This window comes from Pseudophryne corroboree, chromosome 3 (genome assembly GCF_028390025.1).
Source record: "Pseudophryne corroboree isolate aPseCor3 chromosome 3, aPseCor3.hap2, whole genome shotgun sequence".
NCBI classification, from domain to species: Eukaryota; Metazoa; Chordata; class Amphibia; order Anura; family Myobatrachidae; genus Pseudophryne; species Pseudophryne corroboree.
Window position 1 is genome coordinate 512,061,576 of NC_086446.1, and position 23,164 is coordinate 512,084,739.

The window sequence follows — 23,164 nt, forward strand, 5'->3', positions numbered from 1 at the left end:
GAACCACTTTGCCCATCTAGTCTTCCCCCTTTTTTTATCCTTTAGGAAATCTCAACCCATTTTGAACCTTAAGGCCCATATAGATGGGCCGATGTGGGAGAGATGTGTGCTGAGCGAACCGCTCAGCACACATCTCTTCCGCTGCTCAGCACAGCGTGATCTGTGATGAGCGTGCGGGGGGAGATGGGGGGGCCGCTCATTTCACCCAGCGGGTGAAGTGAGCGACCCGCTAGATTGGCCTGCATGCAGGACAATCTAGCACCAGCGATAGCGATGCGCGGGGATGCACATCGCAATCGCTGTAGGGGGTACACACGGAGCGATAATGCTCAAATTCTAAGCAATCTAGTCAGATTGTTTAGAATATCGCTCCGTGAGTACCCCCCTTTAGTTCTTTGTAAAGATATTCATATGCCTATTCCAAGCATTTTAAATTGCTCTACAATCTGTAGATTAGGGATGGTCATTGCAATATGCCCTGCAAAGGTCTGCAGCCATTACAAGATAACAGTTTAATGGTTCATCCATCAAGCATATGATTTTGGCAACTATTGCAACCCTGCCATCAAATGGTAGAAACATTTCCATTGAATGAGTAACATCAATTGGTGCCAGCCTTCGGATTCCAATGGCTACTCTTATACCACTTTTATAATAAAATGACAGATCACACCCGGGAGTTGTACACGGGTGCGACGCGTCAGACAGTGGCCCGACCTATCATATTGCCGGGTTGGTGATGTCTCCGCCGACATGTGCGGAGGCGTCACTTGGAGATGAAATGATCTCCAAGCGCCGCCTCTTCTCTATGCAGCGAACGGGTCCTGGGTTGCATCGACCCAGCTATCCAGTTTACACTGCACCACAATGCGGGGCCTTCCCGGGACCAACCCTGCAAGCTAGCCAGGTTAACCCTTTTACATCAAACCACTCCTGGGTTATCACGGCAATAACCCACGTTCTTAGTGGCGGTGTGAAAGGGGTATGAGGGCAGAATTCAGCTAGCTGTGAGAATTTACCACATGCTAAAATGAAGCAGTGAGACTGCTCAGTAGCCCCGAAGGATGCCGCAGCCAGCTGTTAATGGAGATTTTTTTTTTTTTTTTGAGGCTGAGAAGGCTCGGCAATAAATCCTGATAAATAGCCTATTTCTCTAACGTCCTAGTGGATGCTGGGGACTCCGTAAGGACCATGGGGATTAGCGGCTCCGCAGGAGACTGGGCACAACTATAAAGAAAGCTTTAGACTACTGGTGTGCACTGGCTCCTCCCACCAAGACCCTCCTCCAGACTTCAGTTAGATTCTTGTGCCCGGCTGAGCTGGATGCACACTAGGGGCTCTCCTGAGCTCCTAGAAAGAAAGTATATTTAGGTTTTTTATTTTACAGTGAGATCTGCTGGCAACAGACTCACTGCAGCGAGGGACTAAGGGGAGAAGAAGCGAACCTACCTAACAGGTGGTAGTTTGGGCTTCTTAGGCTACTGGACACCATTAGCTCCAGAGGGATCGACCGCAGGACCCGACCTTGGTGTTCGTTCCCGGAGCCGCGCCGCCGTCCCCCTAACAGAGCCAGAAGCAACGAAGAGGTCCGGAAAATCGTCGGCAGAAGACTTCGGTCTTCACCAAGGTAGCGCACAGCACTGCAGCTGTGCGCCATTGCTCCTCATGTACACATCACACTCCGGTCACTGATGGGTGCAGGGCGCTGGGGGGGGGGCGCCCTGAGGGCAATATATGACACCTTGGCTGGCAAATCTACATCATATATAGTCCTAGAGGCTATATAGATGTAAAATTACCCCTGCCAGTATTCCAGAAAAAGCGGGAGAAAGTCAGCCGAAAAAGGGGCGGGGCTATCTCCCTCAGCACACTGGCGCCATTTTTCCCTCACAGTTCCGCTGAAAGGAAGCTCCCTGGCTCTCCCCTGCAGTCTGAACACTACAGAAGGGTAAAAAAGAGAGGGGGGGCATTAAATTTAGGCGCAGTATAGATATATATATATATGATATATAAAAAAGCAGCTATAAGGGAAAACACTCATTTATAGTGGGATCCCTGTGTTATATAGCGCTCTGGTGTGTGCTGGCATACTCTCTCTCTGTCTCCCCAAAGGGCTTTGTGGGGTCCTGTCCTCTGTCAGAGCATTCCCTGTGTGTTTTCGGTGTGTCGGTACGGCTGTGTCGACATGTTTGATGAGGAGGCTTATGTGGAGGCGGAGCAAATGCCTGTAAACGTGATGTCACCCCCTGCGGGGTCGACACCTGAGTGGATGGTGCTGTGGAAGGAATTACGCGACAGTGTCGACTCCTTGCATAAAAGGTTTGACGACATACCTAATGTGGGACAGCCGGCTTCTCAGCCTGTGCCTGCCCAGGCGTCTCAAAAGTCATCAGGGGCTCTAAAACGCCCGCTACCTCAGATGACAGACACAGATGTCGACACTGATACTGACTCCAGTGTCGACGACGATGAGACTAATGTAACTTCCAGTAGGGCCACATGTTACATGATTGAGGCAATGAAAAATATGTTGCACATTTCTGATGTTACCCCCGGTACCACAAAAAAGGGTATTATGTTTGGATAGAAAAAACTACCAGTAGCTTTTCCTCCATCTGAAGAGTTAAATGAAGTGTGTGAAGAAGCGTGGGCTTCCCCTGATAAAAAGCTGGTAATTTCTAAGAGGTTACTAATGGCGTACCCTTTCCCGCCAGAGGATAGGTCACGCTGGGAAACATCCCCTAGGGTGGATAAAGCGCTCACACGCTTGTCAAAGAAGGTGGCACTACTGTCTCCGGATACGGCCGCCCTGAAGGAATCTGCTGATAGAAAGCAGGAGGCTATCCTGAAATCTATATATACACACACAGGTGTTATACTGAGACCGGCTATTGCTTTAGCCTGGATGTGCAGTGCTGCTGCTGCGTGGTCAGATTCCCTGTCAGAAAATATAGATACCCTAGACAGGGACACTATATTGCTAAACGTAGAGCATATAAAAGACGCACTTTTATACATGAGGGATGCACAGAGGGATATTTGCCGGCTGGCATTCAAAATTAGTGCAATGTCCATTTCTGCCAGGAGAGGGTTATGGACCTGGCAGTGGACAGGAGATGCAGATTCCAAACGACACATGGAAGTTCTGCCTTATAAGGGTGAGGAGTTGTTCGGGGATGGTCTCTCGGACCTCGTTTCCACAGCAACAGCTGGGAAGTTTACATTTTTACCCCATGTTCCCTCACAACCAAAGAAAGCACCGTATTATCAGGTACAGTCCTTTCGGCCCAATAGGGGCAAGTGGGTTAAAGGCGCATCCTTTCTGCCCAGAGGCAGAGGTAGGGGAAAGAAGCTGCAGCATACAGCCAGTTCCCAGGAGCAAAAGTCCTCCCCCGCTTCCTCTAAGTCCACAGCATGACGCTGGGGCTTCACAGGCGGAGCCAGGTACGGTGGGGGCCCGTCTCAAATATTTCAGCAATCAGTGGGCTCGCTCACGGGTGGATCCCTGGATCCTTCAAGTAGTATCTCAGGGGTACAAGCTGGAATTCGAGACGTCTCCCCCCCCCACCGTTTCCTCAAATCTGCCTTGCCAACCACTCCCTCAGGCAGGGAGGCAGTGTTACAGGCAATTCACAAGCTGTATTCACAAGTGATAGTAAAGGTGCCCCTACTTCAACAAGGAAGGGGTTACTATTCCACAATGTTTGTGGTACCGAAACCGGACGGTTCGGTGAGACCCATTTTAAATTTGAAATCCTTGAACACATATATAAAAAAATTCAAGTTCAAGATGGAATCGCTCAGGGCGGTTATTGCAAGCCTGGACGAGGGGGATTACATGGTATCACTGGACATCAAGGATGCTTACCTGCATGTCCCCATTTACCATCCTCACTAGGAGTACCTCAGATTTGTGGTACAGGATTGTCATTACCAATTCCAGACGTTGCCGTTCGGTCTATCCACGGCTCCGAGGGTCTTTACCAAGGTAATGGCCGAAATGATGATACTCCTTCGAAAGAAGGGAGTTTTAATTATCCCGTACTTGGACGATCTCCTCATAAAGGCGAGGTCCAGAGAGCAGTTGTTGGTCGGGGTAGCACTATCTCGGGAAGTGCTACAACAGCACGGCTGGATTCTAAACATTCCAAAGTCACAGCTGGTCCCTACGACATGTCTACTGTTCCTAGGGATGGTTCTGGACACAGAACAGAGAAAAGTGTTTCTCCCGGAGGAGAAGGCCAGGGAGCTGTCATCTCTAGTCAGAGGCCTCCTAAAACCAAAACAGGTGTCGGTGCATCACTGCACGCGGATCCTGGGAAAAATGGTAGCTTCCTACGAAGCGATTCCATTCGGCAGGTTTCATGCAAGAACCTTTCAGTGGGACCTGTTGGACAAGTGGTCCGGATCGCATCTTCAGATGCATCGTCTGATAACCCTGTCTCCGAGGACAAGGGTGTCTCTGCTGTGGTGGCTGCAGAGTGCTCATCTTCAAGAGGGCCGCAGATTCGGCATACAGGACTGGGTCCTGGTGACCACGGATGCCAGCCTTCGAGGCTGGGGAGCAGTCACACAGGGAAGAAACTTCCAAGGACTATGGTCAAGTCAGGAGACTTCCCTGCACATAAATATTCTGGAACTGAGGGCCATTTACAATGCCCTAAGTCAGGCAAAACCCCTGCTTCAAAACCAGCCGGTACTGATCCAGTCAGACAACATCACGGCGGTCGCCCATGTAAATCGACAGGGCGGCACGAGAAGCAGGACGGCAATGGCAGAAGCCACAAGGATTCTCCGATGGGCGGAAAATCACGTGTTAGCACTGTCAGCAGTGTTCATTCCGGGTGTGGACAACTGGGAAGCAGACTTCCTCAGCAGGCACGACCTCCACCCGGGAGAGTGGGGACTTCATCCAGAAGTCTTTCAAATGATTGTAAACCGTTGGAAAAGGCCACAGGTGGACATGATGGCGTGCCGCCTAAACAAAAAGCTTGAAAAATATTGTGCCAGGTCGAGAGCCCCGCAGGCGATAGCTGTGGACGCTCTAGTGACACCGTGGGTGTACCGATCGGTTTATGTGTTCCCTCCTCTTCCTCTCATACCAAAGGTACTGAGGATAATAAGGAGAAGAGGAGTAAGAACTATACTCATTGTTCCGGATTGGCCAAGAAGCGCTTGGTACCCGGAACTTCAAGAAATGATGTCAGAGGACCCATGGCCTCTACCGCTCAGACAAGACCTGCTGCAGCAGGGGCCCTGTCTGTTCCAAGACTTACCGCGGCTGCGTTTGACGGCATGGCGGTTGAACACCGGATCCTGAAGGAAAAGGGCATTCCGGAGGAAGTCATTCCTACGCTGATTAAAGCTAGGAAAGAAGTAACCGCAAACCATTATCACCGCGTATGGCGAAAATATGTTGCGTGGTGTGAGGCCAGGAAGGCCCCAACGGAGGAATTTCAGCTGGGCCGTTTCCTGCACTTCCTACAGTCAGGGGTGACTATGGGCCTTAAATTGGGTTCCATTAAGGTCCAGATTTCGGCTCTGTCGATTTTCTTCCAGAGAGAACTGGCTTCACTACCTGAAGTTCAGACTTTTGTTAAGGGAGTGCTGCATATTCAGCCCCCTTTTGTGCCTCCAGTGGCACCTTGGGATCTCAACGTGGTGTTGGATTTCCTAAAGTCACATTGGTTTGAGCCACTGAAAACCGTGGATTTGAAATATCTCACGTGGAAAGTGGTCATGTTGTTGGCCTTGGCTTCGGCCAGGCGTGTATCAGAATTGGCGGCTTTGTCATGTAAAAGCCCTTTTCTGATTTTCCATATGGATAGGGCAGAATTGAGGACTTGTCCCCAGTTTCTCCCCAAAGTGGTATCAGCTTTTCATCTGAACCAACCTATCGTGGAGCCTGCAGCTACAAATGACTTGGAGGCTTCCAAGTTGTTGGACGTAGTCAGGACCCTGAAAATCTATGTTTCCAGGACAGCTGGAGTCAGAAAGACTGACTCGCTCTTTATCCTGTATGCGCCCAACAAGTTGGGTGCACCTGCTTCAAAGCAGACTATTGCTCACTGGATCTGTAGTACGATTCAGCTTGCACATTCTGCGGCTGGACTGCCGCATCCTAAATCAGTAAAAGCCCATTCCACGAGAAAGGTGGGCTCTTCTTGGGCGGCTGCCCGAGGGGTCTCGGCTCTTCAACTTTGCCGAGCAGCTACTTGGTTGGGGTCAAACACGTTTGCTAAATTCTACAAGTTTGACACCCTGGCTGAGGAGGACCTAGAGTTTGCCCATTCGGTGCTGCAGAGTCATCCGCACTCTCCCGCCCGTTTGGGAGCTTTGGTATAATCCCCATGGTCCTTACGGAGTCCCCAGCATCCACTAGGACGTTAGAGAAAATAAGAATTTACTCACCGGTAATTCTATTTCTCGTAGTTCGTAGTGGATGCTGGGCGCCCATCCCAAGTGCGGATTGTCTGCAATACTTGTATATAGTTATTGCTTAACTAAAGAGTTATTGTTGAGCCATCTGTTGAGAGGCTCAGTTGTTATCATACTGTTAACTGGGTATAGTATCACGAGTTATACGGTGTGATTGGTGTGGCTGGTATGAGTCTTACCCGGGATTCCAAATCCTTCCTTATTGTGTCAGCTCTTCCGGGCACAGTATCCTAACTGAAGTCTGGAGGAGGGTCTTGGTGGGAGGAGCCAGTGCACACCAGTAGTCTACAGTTTTCTTTATAGTTGTGCCCAGTCTCCTGCGGAGCCGCTAATCCCCATGGTCCTTACGGAGTCCCCAACATCCACTACGGACTACGAGAAATAGAATTACCGGTGAGTAAATTCTTATTTTTTGGGTGCCACAACTACATTAACCCATAGGTCTGGGAAATTATCCCGTATTGTATGGGTTAACATTGGTTAAAACTGTAATTTTACTGGGTGAGATAAAGGGGCTGTAATTGAATAGACCCTGCTGTTAAAGCCTGAGGCTACCAGCATATTTCACACACTGTCAGTTACCGCATCTGATCGAATTTCACCCACAAGGTGCATACACACTGAGCGATGGAGCGCGCATCAGCGCTCATCGCCGGGGCATACACACTGGGCGGTTTTGAGCTGAAAGCAGCTCAACACACCAAAAGAGACTTGCTTTCAGCTCAAAATCACCCAGTGTGTATGGGCCTTTATCTGTGGCTTTTCAGGGACTTCTTTAATAGGTGGAGAGCTTAAAGCTGCCAGTATATAGTTTCAAGCACTTCCTGTGTCCCTGACTATGTAGTTTGGACGCCATAGCAGGACTTTAGACGGGTTTAGTTGTTTCACGAGGCTAAACCCTCTGTGTTTGGGCGCGATATGCATGGCGCCCAAACACAATTGAATACTGACAATTGTTTGGGTGTCTAAACGGATTCTGTATGAGATCCCGGCGGTTAAGAGACCAACGCTGATATCCCGACAGCGAGAAGCCCAAAACAATTTAATTCCCCTCAGAATCGCTGAAATGGACGTCAGGGGGACGCCATATGTTACCTGTATGACTACCTTGGAATAAAGTGGTATTCTTCCACTTATTTTTTTCCTGTCTGGGAAAGGGCGAGTGTTGACATTTTGTATATTGATGATCTCTTAAAAAGAAAACTGTCAGACTGTTGTAGACTTCTGCTGCTTAACTTCTAGGTAGAGGGTGAATGATGAGAATTCAAACCTGCTCAATCATTTCCTGGCAGAGTGTTATGTATCAGTATTCCTTGTACAAATGGAAGTTCTGCACCTTGCTGTATTGCTCTAACCCAATAGCAAGCTACGTTCCCTCATCAAACATTCATGTTTTGTGAAATGAAATACAAAAATGTAATACTCCACATCCTCACTTCCTGCTGACTGTAATAGTAAATACTGATGGCAAATGGGAAGAGGTTTAAGGAAGTAGAACAAAATGGGGAAGTTACACTGTAATGAATCAAGTGAAAATTACCATGCAAATGAGGAGCAATTGAGTGTCGTGGCAGGCATTTTGTGGGCTAATCCACTAAAAAATGTTTTTAAATGCATTCTATAAATAAAGATGACATAGCTGTAGTACAATGTGCATTTGTGATGTCACTGATTGCTAATGAATTACTAGGTTACAGTTTTCAACATATTGGTTCATCTCACAAAATGGCTGCCACAAAGTCCCTCACTGATGTCACTGGATCCTACTAAATTATTAGACTGCATTATTATTAACATTGTGTCAGTCAGCAAGACTGCTGCCTCCATTGTTTGTGTGACATGCAGTTTAAATATGTCAAATATCTTGACATCATTTTAATTGTTTCAAAATGAAATAATATAAAATGTGGATGCTTTAGTATTTTATCATCATTTAGGAAATGCACTATACAGTGCATATTGCTTCAGTTCAGTACCAGTTCAGAGAACTTATAGTGAATAGTAGTTGGCAATGTTACCGACACAATTGCTGGAGTAAAGGAGATCTGCACTTACTATTTGTACCATCCTTCAGTTACTCATTCCTTGCAAATCCTACTCTTCGTAGTAATGGAGGAAAGAAAAGTACTAGGCACCATCGGAGAGAGTTAGGGTTAGGCTGTGGGAAGGTTGGGGTTAGGCAGGTGTCAGGATCCTGCGGGTCAGGATGTGTCTGTTGGTATTCTGACTGCCGGGATCCCGATGCCATCCCTCCACATTCTGCCTCTGCTGCACATGTCTGTTTAGCTCTATAGGTTAGGCCTATATGGACCCTCTCTCCCTAGGGTATCCGGTCTCTAGGTCGGCCACTATTGGTCGACAGGGTTTCTAGGTCGACATGACAAAAGGTAGACATGAGTTTTTAAAACCAGAAAAAACAACCCTGATCCAGGCGCTAATTTGTTAATTGTATTATTTATTCTTAATTTAAGATTTATAAATTTAGAGCTGCAATCTTTGTCCAGCTGTACCTGTGTACGTACAGCTAAAACTTGATCAAAACACTGATCAAGAAGCTACACAAGAAAAAAGAAAAGTGACTGATTGCGCTATTTCTCCAGGTGCGTATATGAATACTCTTTGAGGAAGCACCTGTGTGCGAAACACGTTAGAGCAGGCATGTCCAAACTGCGGCCCTCCAGCTGTTGAGAAACTACACATCCCAGCATGCCCTGACACAGCTTTAGCATTCTCTGGCAGCAAAACTGTGTCAGGGCATGCTGGGATATGTAGTTTCACAACAGCTGGAGGGCCGCAGTTTGGACATACCTGCGTTAGAGAATTGCCTTTCACCCTGCCAAGTGATCAGCGACATTGTTTGGGATCAACCCTGCCGGATTGGGAGCTAAGGACAACCAACGAGACCTCCTACACACCTGCCGCTCCAGCTGAACTGCAATCAAAGGAGACGCGGCTAGCAAGGTGGAGAGTCTATTCTGAAAATTGTCCACATACAAGCGGCCCCACTCACGTTGAGGGTTAGAAACCATCCAGCACCGCTACCACCACGGAGGATGGACGGGGAGAAGGAAAGCAAACCAGCATCGCTGTGCACGGCGAGGATCTCCCCATCACGTCTGCATCCACGGACACGGTGGTAAGCGGCTCAATTTAGAAACTGTCAGTCTATGGACTTTGCAATTATATGAATGAGAACTGTGGTCCTATGCTAAAGACTGAGTTCTAATACAACGAAGATAAGCAGTATTCAATGTTGTGGAAACTGTGTCTTTAAACAGAGAACTGAGTTTTCACCTTGGAAAATCACCGTTTAAACGTTGTGGATACATAAATCATGTTGCATTTTAATCCAGGAGTGTAACTATTAATTGTCTCTGATAGATTTGAGCACTGGATGTCTAAAACAGAGAAATATCATTTTTATTATTATAAAATAATTTTTTAGAATGTGCCCATAATGAGTATGCATACTTAATTTTTTTATTATATTGTTGTATGAGATATAACGTTTGTACTAAAATAAACACCAGAGAAGTGAAAAACACGTGTTTTTATTCATATACGCACCTGGAGAAATAGCGCAATCAGTCACTTTTCTTTTTTCTTGTGTAGACATGAGTTTTTCACAATTTTCTTAATTTTTTTTTTTTTTTACTTTTTCATACTTTACAATCCAAGTGGACTACAGTTGGGAACGGTAACCTGCCCGAAGCACGCCGAGCAAAGCGAGGGGACACGGTGCACTAATTGGGGTTCCCGGTCACTCTACGAAGAAAACAATACAATTTTTTTTAATTTTTTTTGTAAACCCACATGTCGACCTTGCTCATGTCAACCTATTTTGGGTGTCGACTTAGTAACTGTCGACCAATAGTGGTTGACCTAGACACTGTCGACCCTATGAACCACACCCCTCCCTAGTGCTGGCAGCAGAGCTGCATTAAGGCTTAAGGAGGCATGGGGCATTTAAGATACTATGGTCTGAAACCCAGCATCATTATGCATGACAGAGTTACTAGTGGGTGTTAAATAGTAGAGAGTATATCAAAAAGGAATATTTAACATATATCCAAATATAAAAGTACAGTACCGTGAAAAGCATTTGCCTCCTTCCCGAATTAGTTTAATATTTCATGTTTGTAATACTAAATGTTTTTTGACTACATTAAATGTAAGATACAAACAATATGAGTGAATAATTATACTTTATTGGGATGTGTGAGGTCTGCAGGGGTTTGAGGCTGTCATCAGGGATCTTCACTGGGGAGGGAATTACGTTTTTTTTGTTTCAGCTATTTGACCCAGGAATTATTTTGAGTATTCAAATCTTTTTACCCCCTTCCACACTCGTTCTGTTTCTGCTGACAGGCGTGGTATAATCATTTCAGTTTGCTTCCCCCGACCCTTTATGCAGCTAAACCTGATTACTGTGGGCGCGATATGCGCAATAACGGGTATCATTTTAGAAAGGGATTGGGCGTGCCCCGTCGCTTGTGCATGCAGGCCAATATGGACGATCTCATCCATATTTGACTGCACTGCTATGGAGCCAGGTGACGGGGGGAGTGAAGAAACTTCACTCCCTCCCGTCACTGCCCCCCCTCCCGCCGCCGGGTCGGCCGTATCCGCCGTCGGGGCATCTCGGCGGCGGATCGCGCAGTGTGTAGGGCCCATTAGACAGAGGAGACAGATTCGGCAGCCATTTTGTTTTGTGTGTGTGTGCACATAACTTCACTTGTTATTCCAGCCTGTTATAATCTAAAAGGAAATGTGTTTGATACTGCTAAATATGCGATTTGCCCTATATGGTTTGTACTAGGTGGCCCCAGCGGTGCTCCACAGATGTTGGCGCCCTAGGCAGATGGCTAATTGCAGCACTGACCCTGGATACATGATGTTTAAATGCCCTTATTCCACCATGAAGCAACAAACAATTTGTAACAATGATCTTTCTGTCTTTTTCTATCCTATACTCCTATACCTTGTTACCTACTACCCCTTGATCATTTACACTTTGCTTTTATCTGTCTATTACAGGAGACAGCCAGTCATGTATATGCAAGTAGAAAACCGTACAGGCACCCTCTTACATTTGAAGAGGAATCCCAGCATTCGCTCCTGGTCCCTTTTAGTTGGTGAGTTTATTTGCCACTTTTGTTTGGAGGCTAGCTCATGTAACCACCATCATTCATTGGATTTCTCAGAACCTTAATGGTTTGTTCACCCAAATTATTATCCCTTCCTCCACATAAGGCACAGAATTATATGGGTTCCACACTTGAGATACCCTCTGGTCTGGTGCTGTAACCTTTACTTAGATAAAACTATGCAGGATTATTCAGGGAGGCAGAGCGGACAAGTGGCATCTATTGACAGAGCTATCGCTATTGGGTGACTTTTACTGGCAACTCCTGATGATGATCCCACCCATTTTGTAATTCTTTTGGTAGTGTTCAGAATAATTTAGGAAACAATGGGAAAGGGCGGGGCTATACAAGGGGATCTGCCACAGTTGTGTGGCATATTTATGGAATGCCACATGGCAGCCAAACGAACATTTTCTGTCATTTTCTAAATAGTGCTAATATTGATTGATATTGGTTGCTATGGGCTACAAATCATGTATGCACGTTTACTTTATTAAATAAGTACGTAAATAGTGTTCATTCATTTCACCTTTATTTCTGTAAATATATTTAATGCAGAATAACAATTTCTATTTATTTTAGGGCTCTCATCTGTGGGTTTGGCTGCTGCCTATTATAGTACAGGTATGTTCAAAGTAAATCTTTTTATTTGATTCTCATTTACCTTTTACCACAGTATTATAAATGTCTTCATTTGTTTGCAATCTAACGGCTGGCTGTAGAAATTGCTAAGCCACTATAGCAATACAATACTGTAGTGACTAGTGAAGCAGGACCATTGCTCTGCAGTGAGTAGCCAATCAGCTGCAGAGGACAGGATGTTATTTAGAAGGTGAGGCCTAAAGCATAATTTGTGTCTAGCACAGCTTTATGTGCCCAGTGTCACCCACCATTCTATATGCCAGTGCTCGTTACCAGTCTGACATAGATGGTGCCAAGCTGGACAGATGGCTGCCTAATAGGAATTATTGGGCTCTCCGTACGCATCACATAATCACCTGTCTGGTTTTACAATAGCTTAGATTCAGTATTTGAGTACCAGATGACCCCTTAACATTTTCACATACAAAATCACTATTCTATACTTTGCAGTCTGGAAAAGAGAAAATACTACAGTTGGTCAGTTTAGAGATAATAATGTAGAAGTACTTTACCACTTTGGCTGTGACAGAACTCACTGGCTTAGTCATCCCCATAAGTAGCATCTGGGGAGCGGATTAACAGTGTCTGTATCTCATTCTGCGCTCTAGACCATCTGATGTAAAACACTTTCGACTCATGTCTTTGACTGGATTGAGAGTACCTCCGGTGAATGGTCAGCCTTTATTGTATCACTAAAGCTGACCTGTATCTCTCCAACACTAGATTCCTGGGCCTGGAAGCTGTTTTATGTGGCCGGCTGCCTGTTTGTGGCTATTCAAAATCTAGAAGATTGGGAGGCGAGTATTGCTTGTGGTATCTTCTCTATTTTTGTTATTTTGATGCAGTTTTCTTCACTTTTCTTCACTTTAGTTGGTAGACTATTCCCTGAGGCTCCCACTACTTCTTTTATTTAGCAGGGTCCCAACATTCAGTTATAACAAGGACCACTTACCATTTGTTTCAGTGCTGCTCGGTCATCTCCACATTATAGGGGATCCGCTACAGCAGCTATAATTGAATTAGATGTGTTGTGTTAAGCTAGGAGCAACGGGCATTCGTTCCGGCATCATAATGAATACCCTTGAGCCCAAATTCTGTGTACACACTGGGACAATCATGTTCCGTCCTTCATTAGCACAAACAAGGTCACTAGTGATAGCGGTAGGTTTGATGTGCAGCACATAAAAACTAGCGTCCGTCACTAGCAACCGCGGGAGTGCGCAGTCATCCGTACATAGCGATTTGTTGTTATGAAACGGCAAATCAGCCCGACATCGCTTCAGTGTGCACCCAGCTTTAGATCTGCGGAGACCTTTAACTTTTTATCTGATTTTATCAGTTTTTGTTTTACTAAACATAATGGGAAACATCTGGTTGGTTACTATAATCAACACCAATGACTCCCAATATATATCTGCTTTTATGTGTAAAAACTTTTTTCTTACAAATCGTACTGTATCATTTTCACCGTTGTCTCTGTGCCAGCTTTAAGTGGAAAGTCAAATAGGCATTCTCCCACTTTCAATATAATGTGGCTGCTGAGGGTTTTCTGGGGATTTAGCTTTTTTGCCTGTAAGTATATTTCTCTAACGTCCTAGTGGATGCTGGGAACTCCGTAAGGACCATGGGGAATAGCGGGCTCCGAAGGAGGCTGGGCACTCTAGAAAGATCTTAGACTACCTGGTGTGCACTGGCTCCTCCCACTATGACCCTCCTCTAAGCCTCAGTTAGATTTCGTGCCCGGCCGAGGTTGGATGCACACTAGGGGCTCTCCTGAGCTCTTAGAAAGTTATAGTCTTAGAATTTGTTTTTTTCAGTGAGACCTGCTGGCAACAGGCTCACTGCAGCGAGGGACTAAGGGGAGAAGAAGCGAACTCGCCTGCTTGCAGCCGGATTGGGCTTCTTAGGCTACTGGACACCATTAGCTCCAGAGGGATCGACCGCAGGCCCAGCCTTGATGTTCGGTCCCGGAGCCGCGCCGCCGTCCCCGTTACAGAGCCAGAAGCAGGAAGATGGTCCGGAAAATCGGCGGCATGAAGACGTCCTGTCTTCACCAAGGTAGCGCACAGCACTGCAGCTGTGCGCCATTGCTCCTCATACACACTTCACACTCCGGTCACTGAGGGTGCAGAGCGCTGGGGGGGGGGCGCTATGAGGCAGCAATAAAAACACCTTGGCTGGCTAAAATACCTCAATATATAGCCCCTGGGGCTATATATGAGGTAAATACCCCTGCCAGAATCCCAAAATAAGCGGGAGAATAGGCCGCGAAAAAGGGGCGGAGCCTATCTCCTCAGCACACTGGCGCCATTTTTCCCTCACAGCTCGGCTGGAAGGAAGCTCCCTGGCTCTTCCCTGCATTTCTACAATACAGTAAGAGGGAAAAAGAGAGGGGGGGCACTAAATTGGCACTGTATACAGTATAAGCAGCTATTAGGGACATAACTCAGTTAGTCCCTGTATATATATATATATAGCGCTCTGGTGTGTGCTGGCATACTCTTACTCTGTCCCCCCAAAGGGCTTTTGTGGGTCCTGTCCTCTATTTGAGCATTCCCTGTGTGTGTGGAGTGTGTCGGTACGGCTGTGTCAACATGTTTGAGGAGGATAATGAAATGAGTGCACGTATAGACTCCTTACATAAAAAATTTGACGACATGCCGACTGTGGGACAGCCGAGTCTTCAGCTCGTGCCGGTCCAAGGGTCTCAAAAGTCATCAGGGGCTCTAAAACGCCCGTTATCTCAGGTGGCACAAGTAGATGTCGACACGGATACTGACGCCAGTGTCGACGACGATGAGTCAAATTTAATGCCCGTTAAGGCCATTCGCTGCATGATTGAGGCAATGAAAGAGGTGTTAAATATTTCTGATTTACATCCAGGTACCACAAAAAAGGGTATTATGTTTGGGGAGAAAAAACTACCTGTAGTTTTTCCCCCGTCAGATGAATTAAATGAAGTGTGTGAAGAAGCGTGGGCTTCCCCTGATAAGAAATTGGTGATTCCTAAGAAATTACTAATGGCATTCCCTTTCCCGCCAGAGGATAGGTTACGTTGGGAAACACCCCCGAGGGTGGATAAAGCGCTCACACGTTTGTACGGCCGCCCTTAAGGAACCTGCTGATAGAAGGCAGGAGGCGATCCTGAAGTCTGTATATACACACTCAGGCATTATACTCAGACCAGCGATTGCGTCAGCTTGGATGTGCAGTGCTGCCGCTGCATGGTCAGATAACCTGTCAGAAAATATTGACACACTAGACAGAGACACGATCCTGTTAACAATTGACCATATTAAAGACTCAGTCTTATACATGAGAGATGCACAGAGGGAAATCTGCCGGCTGGCATCTAAAGTAAGTGCACTATCTATCTCTGCTAGGAGATGCTTATGGACTCGCCAGTGGACTGGAGATGCAGATTCCAAAAGGCACATGGAAGTTTTGCCTTATAAAGGGGAGGAATTATTTGGGGATGGTCTCTCCGACCTAGTTTCCACAGCAACGTCTGGGAAGTCAGCATTTTTACCCCATGTCCCCTCACAGCCTAAGAAGGCGCCATTTTATCAGGTTCAGTCCTTTCGATCCCTGAAAAATAAGCGGGGAAAAGGAGGGTCTTTTCTGTCAAGAGGCAGAGGCAGGGGAAAAAGGCTGCAGCAAACAGCAGGTTCCCAGGAACAAAAGTCCTCCCCCGCTTCCTCTTCCAAGTCCGCCGCATGACGGTGGGGCTTCACAAGCGGAGCCAGGTACGGTGGGGGCCCGCCTCAGGAATTTCAGCGATCAGTGGGTTCGCTCACAGGTGGATCCCTGGATCCTTCAAATAGTATCTCAGGGATACAGGCTGGAATTTGAGGCGATTCCACCCCGCCGTTTCCTAAAATCCGCCTTGCCGATTGCTCCCTCAGACAGGGAGGCAGTGCTAGCGGCAATTCACAAGCTGTATTCCCAGCAGGTGATAATCAAGGTACCCCTACTTCAACAAGGCCGGGGTTACTATTCCACACTATTTGTGGTACCGAAACCGGACGGTTCGGTGAGACCCATTCTAAATTTGAAGTCCTTGAACACATATATAAAAAAATTCAAGTTCAAGATGGAATCGCTCAGGGCGGTTATTGCAAGCCTGGACGAGGGGGATTACATGGTATCCCTGGACATCAAGGATGCTTACCTGCATGTCCCAATTTACAATTCTCACCAGGAGTACCTCAGATTTGTGGTACAGGATTGCCATTACCAATTCCAGACGCTGCCGTTTGGACTCTCCACGGCACCGAGGGTATTTACCAAGGTTATGGCGGAAATGATGATACTCCTTCGAAAAAAGGGAGTTTTAATTATCCCATACTTGGACGATCTCCTAATAAAGGCACGATCCAAGGAACAGTTGTTAGTGGGAGTAGCACTATCTCAGGAAGTGCTGAGCCAGCACGGTTGGATTCTGAATATCCCAAAGTCACAGCTGGTCCCCACGACACGTCTAATGTTCCTGGGAATGATTCTGGACACGGCCCAGAAAAAAGTGTTTCTCCCGGAGGAGAAAGCCAGGGAGTTGTCTTCTCTAGTCAGAGACCTCCTAAAACCAAAACAGGTATCGGTGCATCACTGCACGCGGGTCCTGGGAAAGATGGTAGCTTCTTACGAAGCAATTCCATTCGGCAGGTTCCATGCCAGAATCTTTCAGTGGAACCTGTTGGACAAGTGGTCCGGATCGCATCTTCAGATGCATCGTTTAATAACCCTGTCTCCACGAACCAGGGTGTCTCTTCTGTGGTGGCTGAACAGTGCTCATCTTCTGGAGGGCCGCAGATTCGGCATACAGGACTGGGTCCTGGTGACCACGGATGCCAGCCTACGGGGCTGGGGGGCAGTCACAAAGGGAAGAAATTTCCAGGGACTATGGTCAAGTCAGGAGACTGCCCTTCACATAAATATTCTGGAACTAAGGGCCATTTACAATGCCCTAAGTCAAGCAAAATCCCTGCTCCTACACCAGCCGGTGCTGATCCAGTCAGACAACATCACGGCAGTCGCCCATGTGAATCGACAAGGCGGCACAAGAAGCAGGACAGCGATGGCAGAAGCCACAAAAATTCTCCGATGGGCGGAGAATCATGTACTAGCACTGTCAGCAGTGTTCATCCCGGGAGTGGACAACTGGGAAGCAGACTTTCTCAGCAGGCACGACCTCCACCCGGGAGAGTGGGGACTTCATCCAGAAGTCTTCCAAATGATTGTAAATCAATGGGGTCGTCCACAGGTGGACATGATGGCGTCCCGCATAAACAAAAAACTAGAGAAGTATTGCGCCAGGTCAAGAGACCCTCAGGCGATAGCGGTGGACGCCCTAGTGACACCGTGGGTGTACCGGTCAGTGTATGTGTTCCCTCCTCTACCTCTCATACCAAAGGTACTGAGAATAATAAGAAAGCGAGGAGTAAACACAATTCTCGTGGTTCCGGATTGGCCAAGAAGAGCGTGGTACCCGGAACTTCAAGAGATGATCTCAGAGGACCCTTGGTCCCTGCCGCTCAGACAGGACCTGCTACAGCAGGGCCCCTGCCTGTTCCAAGACTTACCGCGGCTGCGTTTGACGGCATGGCGTTTGAACGCCGGATCCTGAAGGAAAAGGGCATTCCGGAGGAAGTCATTCCTACGCTTATTAAAGCCAGGAAAGATGTTACGGCAAAACATTATCACCGCATATGGCGGAAATATGTTGCATGGTGCGAGGCCAAAAAGGCCCCAACAGAGGAATTTCAACTGGGTCGATTTCTGCATTTCCTGCAAGCAGGAGTAAATATGGGCCTAAAACTAGGCTCCATTAAAGTACAGATCTCGGCTCTGTCGATTTTCTTTCAAAAGGAACTAGCTTCAGTACCTGAAGTTCAGACATTTGTGAAAGGAGTGCTGCATATTCAGCCCCCGTTTGTGCCCCCTGTGGCACCTTGGGATCTCAACGTGGTGTTGAGTTTCTTAAAATCACATTGGTTTGAGCCACTAAAAACCGTGTATCTAAAATATCTCACGTGGAAAGTGGTCATGTTATTGGCCTTGGCTTCAGCCAGGCGAGTGTCAGAATTGGCGGCTTTATCATGTAAAAGCCCTTATCTGATTTTTCATATGGATAGGGCAGAATTGAGGACTCGTCCCCAGTTTCTCCCTAAGGTGGTGTCAGCGTTTCACCTGAACCAGCCTATTGTGGTGCCTGCGGCTACTAAGGATTTGGAGGACTCCAAGTTGCTAGACGTTGTCAGGGCCCTGAAAATATATGTTTCCAGGATGGCTGGAGTCAGAAAATCTGACTCGCTGTTTATCCTATATGCACCCAACAAGCTGGGTGCTCCTGCTTCTAAGCAGACTATTGCTCGTTGGATTTGTAGTACAATTCAGCTTGCACATACTGTGGCAGGCCTGCCACAGCCTAAATCTGTCAATGCCCATTCCACAAGGAAGGTGGGCTCATCTTGGGCGGCTGCCCGAGGGGTCTCGGCTTTACAACTTTGCCGAGCAGCTACTTGGTCAGGGGCAAACACGTTTGCAAAATTCTATAAATTTGATACCCTGGCTGAGGAGGACCTGGAGTTCTCTCATTCGGTGCTGCAGAGTCATCCGCACTCTCCCGCCCGTTTGGGAGCTTTGGTATAATCCCCATGGTCCTTACGGAGTTCCCAGCATCCACTAGGACGTTAGAGAAAATAAGAATTTACTCACCGGTAATTCTGTTTCTCGTAGTCCGTAAAGGATGCTGGGCGCCCATCCCAAGTGCGGTCTATCTGCAATACTTGTACATAGTTATTGTTAACTAAATCGGGTTATTGTTGAGCCATCTGTTGAGAGGCTCTATCGTTTCATACTGTTAACTGGGTTTCATATCCCGAGTTGTTCGGTGTGATTGGTGTGGCTGGTATGAGTCTTACCCGGGATTCAAAATCCTTCCTTATTGTGTACGCTCGTCCGGGCACAGTACCTAACTGAGGCTTGGAGGAGGGTCATAGTGGGAGGAGCCAGTGCACACCAGGTAGTCATAAATCTTTCTAGAGTGCCCAGCCTCCTTCGGAGCCCGCTATTCCCCATGGTCCTTACGGAGTTCCCAGCATCCACTACGGACTACGAGAAACAGAATTACCGGTGAGTAAATTCTTATTTTTTATTTTCTCTTGCACCTGTTCCAGGAAGCAATTTTTGACAAGAGGGAAAGAAAAGCCACTCTGAAAACTTTCAATTTGTACAAGAAAATCCTGACATTATGTAAAGGAGGGCATGAGCAAGGTAGGTGAGGAGGTGTTAGATAATAGAAAGCCCATTAACTTGGTTATGGTAAACACATAACTATATTTTCTTCCACAGTCGTGGTTCTTCTCAGTGACATCCGGGATGTGAATGTCGAGGAGGAAAAAGTGAGATATTTTGGAAAGGGCTACCTAATTGTCCTGCGTCTTGTAACAGGAATTTCCCACCCCCTTACACAGAGCGCAGTACTAGGAGGCAGAAGGTAAATACGCAACAGATTTCTTGTACTAGAAAAGTGGAGAAGTTACATCTATTATTTTTTTATATTTTTTTATATATATGATAAATATATTTTATATTTTAACTATTCTACCTCCAGCGACGTAGAAGCTGTAGCCAAACTACTCACAACATTCCTAGATCTAGACCTGGCTGGTTTTCACTCCCGGATAGCAGAAGAGAGCAGTGACAGCGAGGAGACATTGGACAAGGAGGATGAAGAATGAGTCTGCATTAAAACAGGGCATGGAGGAATTCCGCAATTAAGGCAGGCTGTCATCCCAACATCAGCCACTTCATTTGGTGGCATTACAGTGCTGTTGCCTAATTTTTATCCTGGTGACATCACAACTTGGCTTGTCCCATAGACCCTTCTGTACCATCACAAAAGATTTATCTGATCTTGAGGTAGAAATCTTTGTTGCCTTTCTTCAAGCTGGTCTTTTCACAGAAACATAGGTATGCATCTAGTAAGCCTGGCTGCTGTTTCTCACTGTGATGTGAGATGAAGCATGCCATAACCTGGATATTTGATGCCACAAGGGAAAACCTTCTTTAATTTTCTGGAAAGCTAAAACCTGCATCTGCTAACTGTTTTTTTTTTTTTGTTTGTTTTTTTATAATCTTGCCTCAAGATGGTCAACTTGATTTATTTTAACAATTTTATTGCACTAATCCTTATTGCGTTAACTCCTGCTCTTTTTGAAGGACGTGCCTTAGTACATCAATTCCATATGTTTTTATTTATAGAAGAGAAATACCAAAATCCATATGTGGCTCAGTGTTAAACTATATAAAACTTGAAAAAAGAACCATTAAATTCCGCTAAGAGAGAAAGTATTAAAACGCTTGCCACTTGAAGGGCTGGCCACCTTTGCTTGCTTTCCCCACTAGAGAGAGTTTAATGAGATCTGATTTTGCTGACTCCACATCAGATACCTTCTAGAATAGATGTCTGTTCTTGATTGCCTACCCTGCCTTTGGGGGGTCATACAAATCTAAGACTCACTATGTCACCAAACCCAACTTCTATGACCAAATCCAGGATTAACTGAAAAATACAAGTGTTCTTTTCGTTTTTTAAAAGTTTTTTTTTGAACATTGTTATGACCAGTATATCTGAGTAAGACTAGCTGTTGAATCGTTACGTAGTTGTATTGAAAGCAACTCGCTGAGCTGCTTTGTTCCATAACAACATTCACATTCTCGTATAGGTACTATAGAAACATTAAGCACTGCTATGTTCTCCTGACACTTCCACTGTTCTTTGCAGCTGACAGAAGGTACGGTATTGGCCTCTATCAGGAGATCTAGCAGTCTAATATTTGGGAGGTCTTGGTTGGTTTGCACCGTTTCCACTGTGAAGGAGATGCAGTTTTTTCCATACCTATTATGTTTTAAATATATTTACAGATATAATAGGTAATACAGGTTGAGTCTCCCATATCCAAAATGCTTAGGATCAGAAGTACAGTATATTAGATTTTTCTGTATTTTGGAATATTTGCATCCTATAATGAGATCTCTTTGGGATGGGACCCAAAGCTAAACACAAAATGCATTTGTTTTATATGCACATTGCCTAAAGGTAATTTTATACAATGTTTTTAATAATTTTGTGCATGAAGCAGTTTTGTGTACACTGAACTATCGGAAAGCAAAGGTGTCACTATCTGTCAAATATATTTAGATTTCAGAATATTTTGAATATCTGATTTTTTTGAAACTCGGGGCCGGATGTAATGCCGTCCGAATTCGGCAGCTGTGTGTGATACTGGACTCTGGCATTTTTTTAAAGGGGCAATCGCTTACAAGGCAAAACTATGCCTTGTAAGTGATTACCCTTTTAAAAAAACAACAAAAAGTAATAGACTTCACCTATGCGCTCATAATATACAAGTATATGGATTATCGCTATAAAAGTCCAAAGTCTTTCAATAAAATATGGGAATAAACGTATGACCAGTTTGAACAATTGATGGTTTCCTCTTAAGTTCCTCTACATGAGAAATATGACATCGAAGGAGGCACTGGTGTTCGTACCGTACTCACGTTGAAACAGGTGGTTTTCCTCCTATAAAGGTATCTTTTATAATCGTATTTCATGATCCTCGGTGCAGACTGCTCTTTTGGACACTATTTGGCTGTGAGAAGCTTTTTGTGTACAGCTATCCACTGTGAATGATATTTACATGGTTTGTGACTTGAAGTGAACTATTGGCATTGACATGTCCATACTGCATTTGTTGTGAACTACTGTCACATGATCTATAGAAGTTCTCGTATCTGATCCATGGGAATCATTTTTTGACGTGAAGACTACATCGAGGATCACGAAATACGATTATAAAAGATACCTTTATATGAGGAAAATCGCCTGTTCCAACGTGAGTACGGTACGAACACCAGTGCCCCCTTCAGTGTCATATTTCTCATGTAGAGGAACTTAAGAAAAGGAAACCATCAATTGAACAAACTGGTCATATGTTTATTCACATATTTTATTGAAAGGCTTTAGACTTTTTTATAGAGATAATCCATATACTTTTATATTATGAGCGCAGAGGTGAAGTCTACTACTTCTTGTTGATATTGTTGCGGTTGTTAAGGGACATCCTATAGACATCCCCACTGCAGCTCTAAGGAGCGCTGTAATTCTCTAAAACATTTTTTCGTCCTTTTAAAAAAACGTCCGAGTTCGGCCGGCATCCCACACAGCCGCCAAACTCTGGCGGCATTACATCCGGCCCTTAGCGCGGTATCAAGTTACCCACAATGAAACATTGGGAGCGAAAAAACTGGAGTTTTTCATGATTGTTCCTGATGTTTCACTAATATTGTGTTACGGGTTATCCAATTAGATCTCCCGTAAAAAAAACAAAAAACACTTTTTCGTGTGAAAACACGCAGGTTCAGTGAAACTTATGTCTTCATTCCCGCAGCCCCCGAAAAACCTGAGGCAGTTGAAATCAAATCCCTGATAAGCCGTGGCTTGTGCTGTCTTATCAGGGCTAATAGGATTGCCTCCGGGGAAGCAATTGGTAATTAAATACCGCTTTTGACCTGTCTGCTGTATTTCTGGTACGCTGTGCATTTTAATTAATTTTTATTTTTTATTTTTTTTTATTTATGGCTGGTCGTGGTCCATATGAGACATATACATTTTGTTTGGTACAATTTTCAGGGTTCAACTATATGCTTGCTAGCATGGAAATGTATGTGCGACAAATACGGTAACCCTCCATGTACAAACCGTTATACATAGCTTGTTAGTTGGCGTTTGTGTGTGATGTCCTTAGTGGTACTGCAAAAATCTTATGCCTACGTTGTTTTGGCAAGTGGTGGTGATGAGTGTATGTAGGACTGATGTAAAAGCAATGAATAATGAAAATAAAAAGTTTTCATTGTATAAATGAAATGGAAAA

General features: G+C 45.6%; 1 protein-coding gene across 1 annotated transcript; it reads left to right on the plus strand.

Annotated features, from left to right (window-relative positions):
* The first annotated feature begins 11,282 nt into the window (after positions 1-11,282).
* Positions 11,283-21,438, plus strand: LOC135056200 (cytochrome b-245 chaperone 1 homolog). The gene is made up of 7 exons (XM_063961067.1): positions 11,283-11,375; positions 11,476-11,573; positions 12,168-12,209; positions 12,951-13,024; positions 19,403-19,499; positions 19,578-19,722; positions 19,840-21,438. The coding sequence occupies exons 1-7, from the start codon at positions 11,341-11,343 to the stop codon at positions 19,964-19,966; spliced, it is 618 nt and encodes a 205-aa protein (XP_063817137.1). The 5' UTR covers positions 11,283-11,340; the 3' UTR covers positions 19,967-21,438.
* The last annotated feature ends 1,726 nt before the right edge of the window (positions 21,439-23,164 follow it).

What these genes read in the sequence shown, in the direction of transcription:
- LOC135056200 (XM_063961067.1), top strand. Translation starts at nt 11,341, where the DNA reads ATGCCCTTATTCCACCATGAAGCAACAAACAATTT. An exon ending in CTCCTGGTCCCTTTTAGTTG is followed by an intron (nt 11,574 to 12,167) that starts GTGAGTTTATTT and finishes TATTTATTTTAG; the next exon opens with GGCTCTCATCTGTGGGTTTG. An exon ending in TGCTGCCTATTATAGTACAG is followed by an intron (nt 12,210 to 12,950) that starts GTATGTTCAAAG and finishes CTCCAACACTAG; the next exon opens with ATTCCTGGGCCTGGAAGCTG.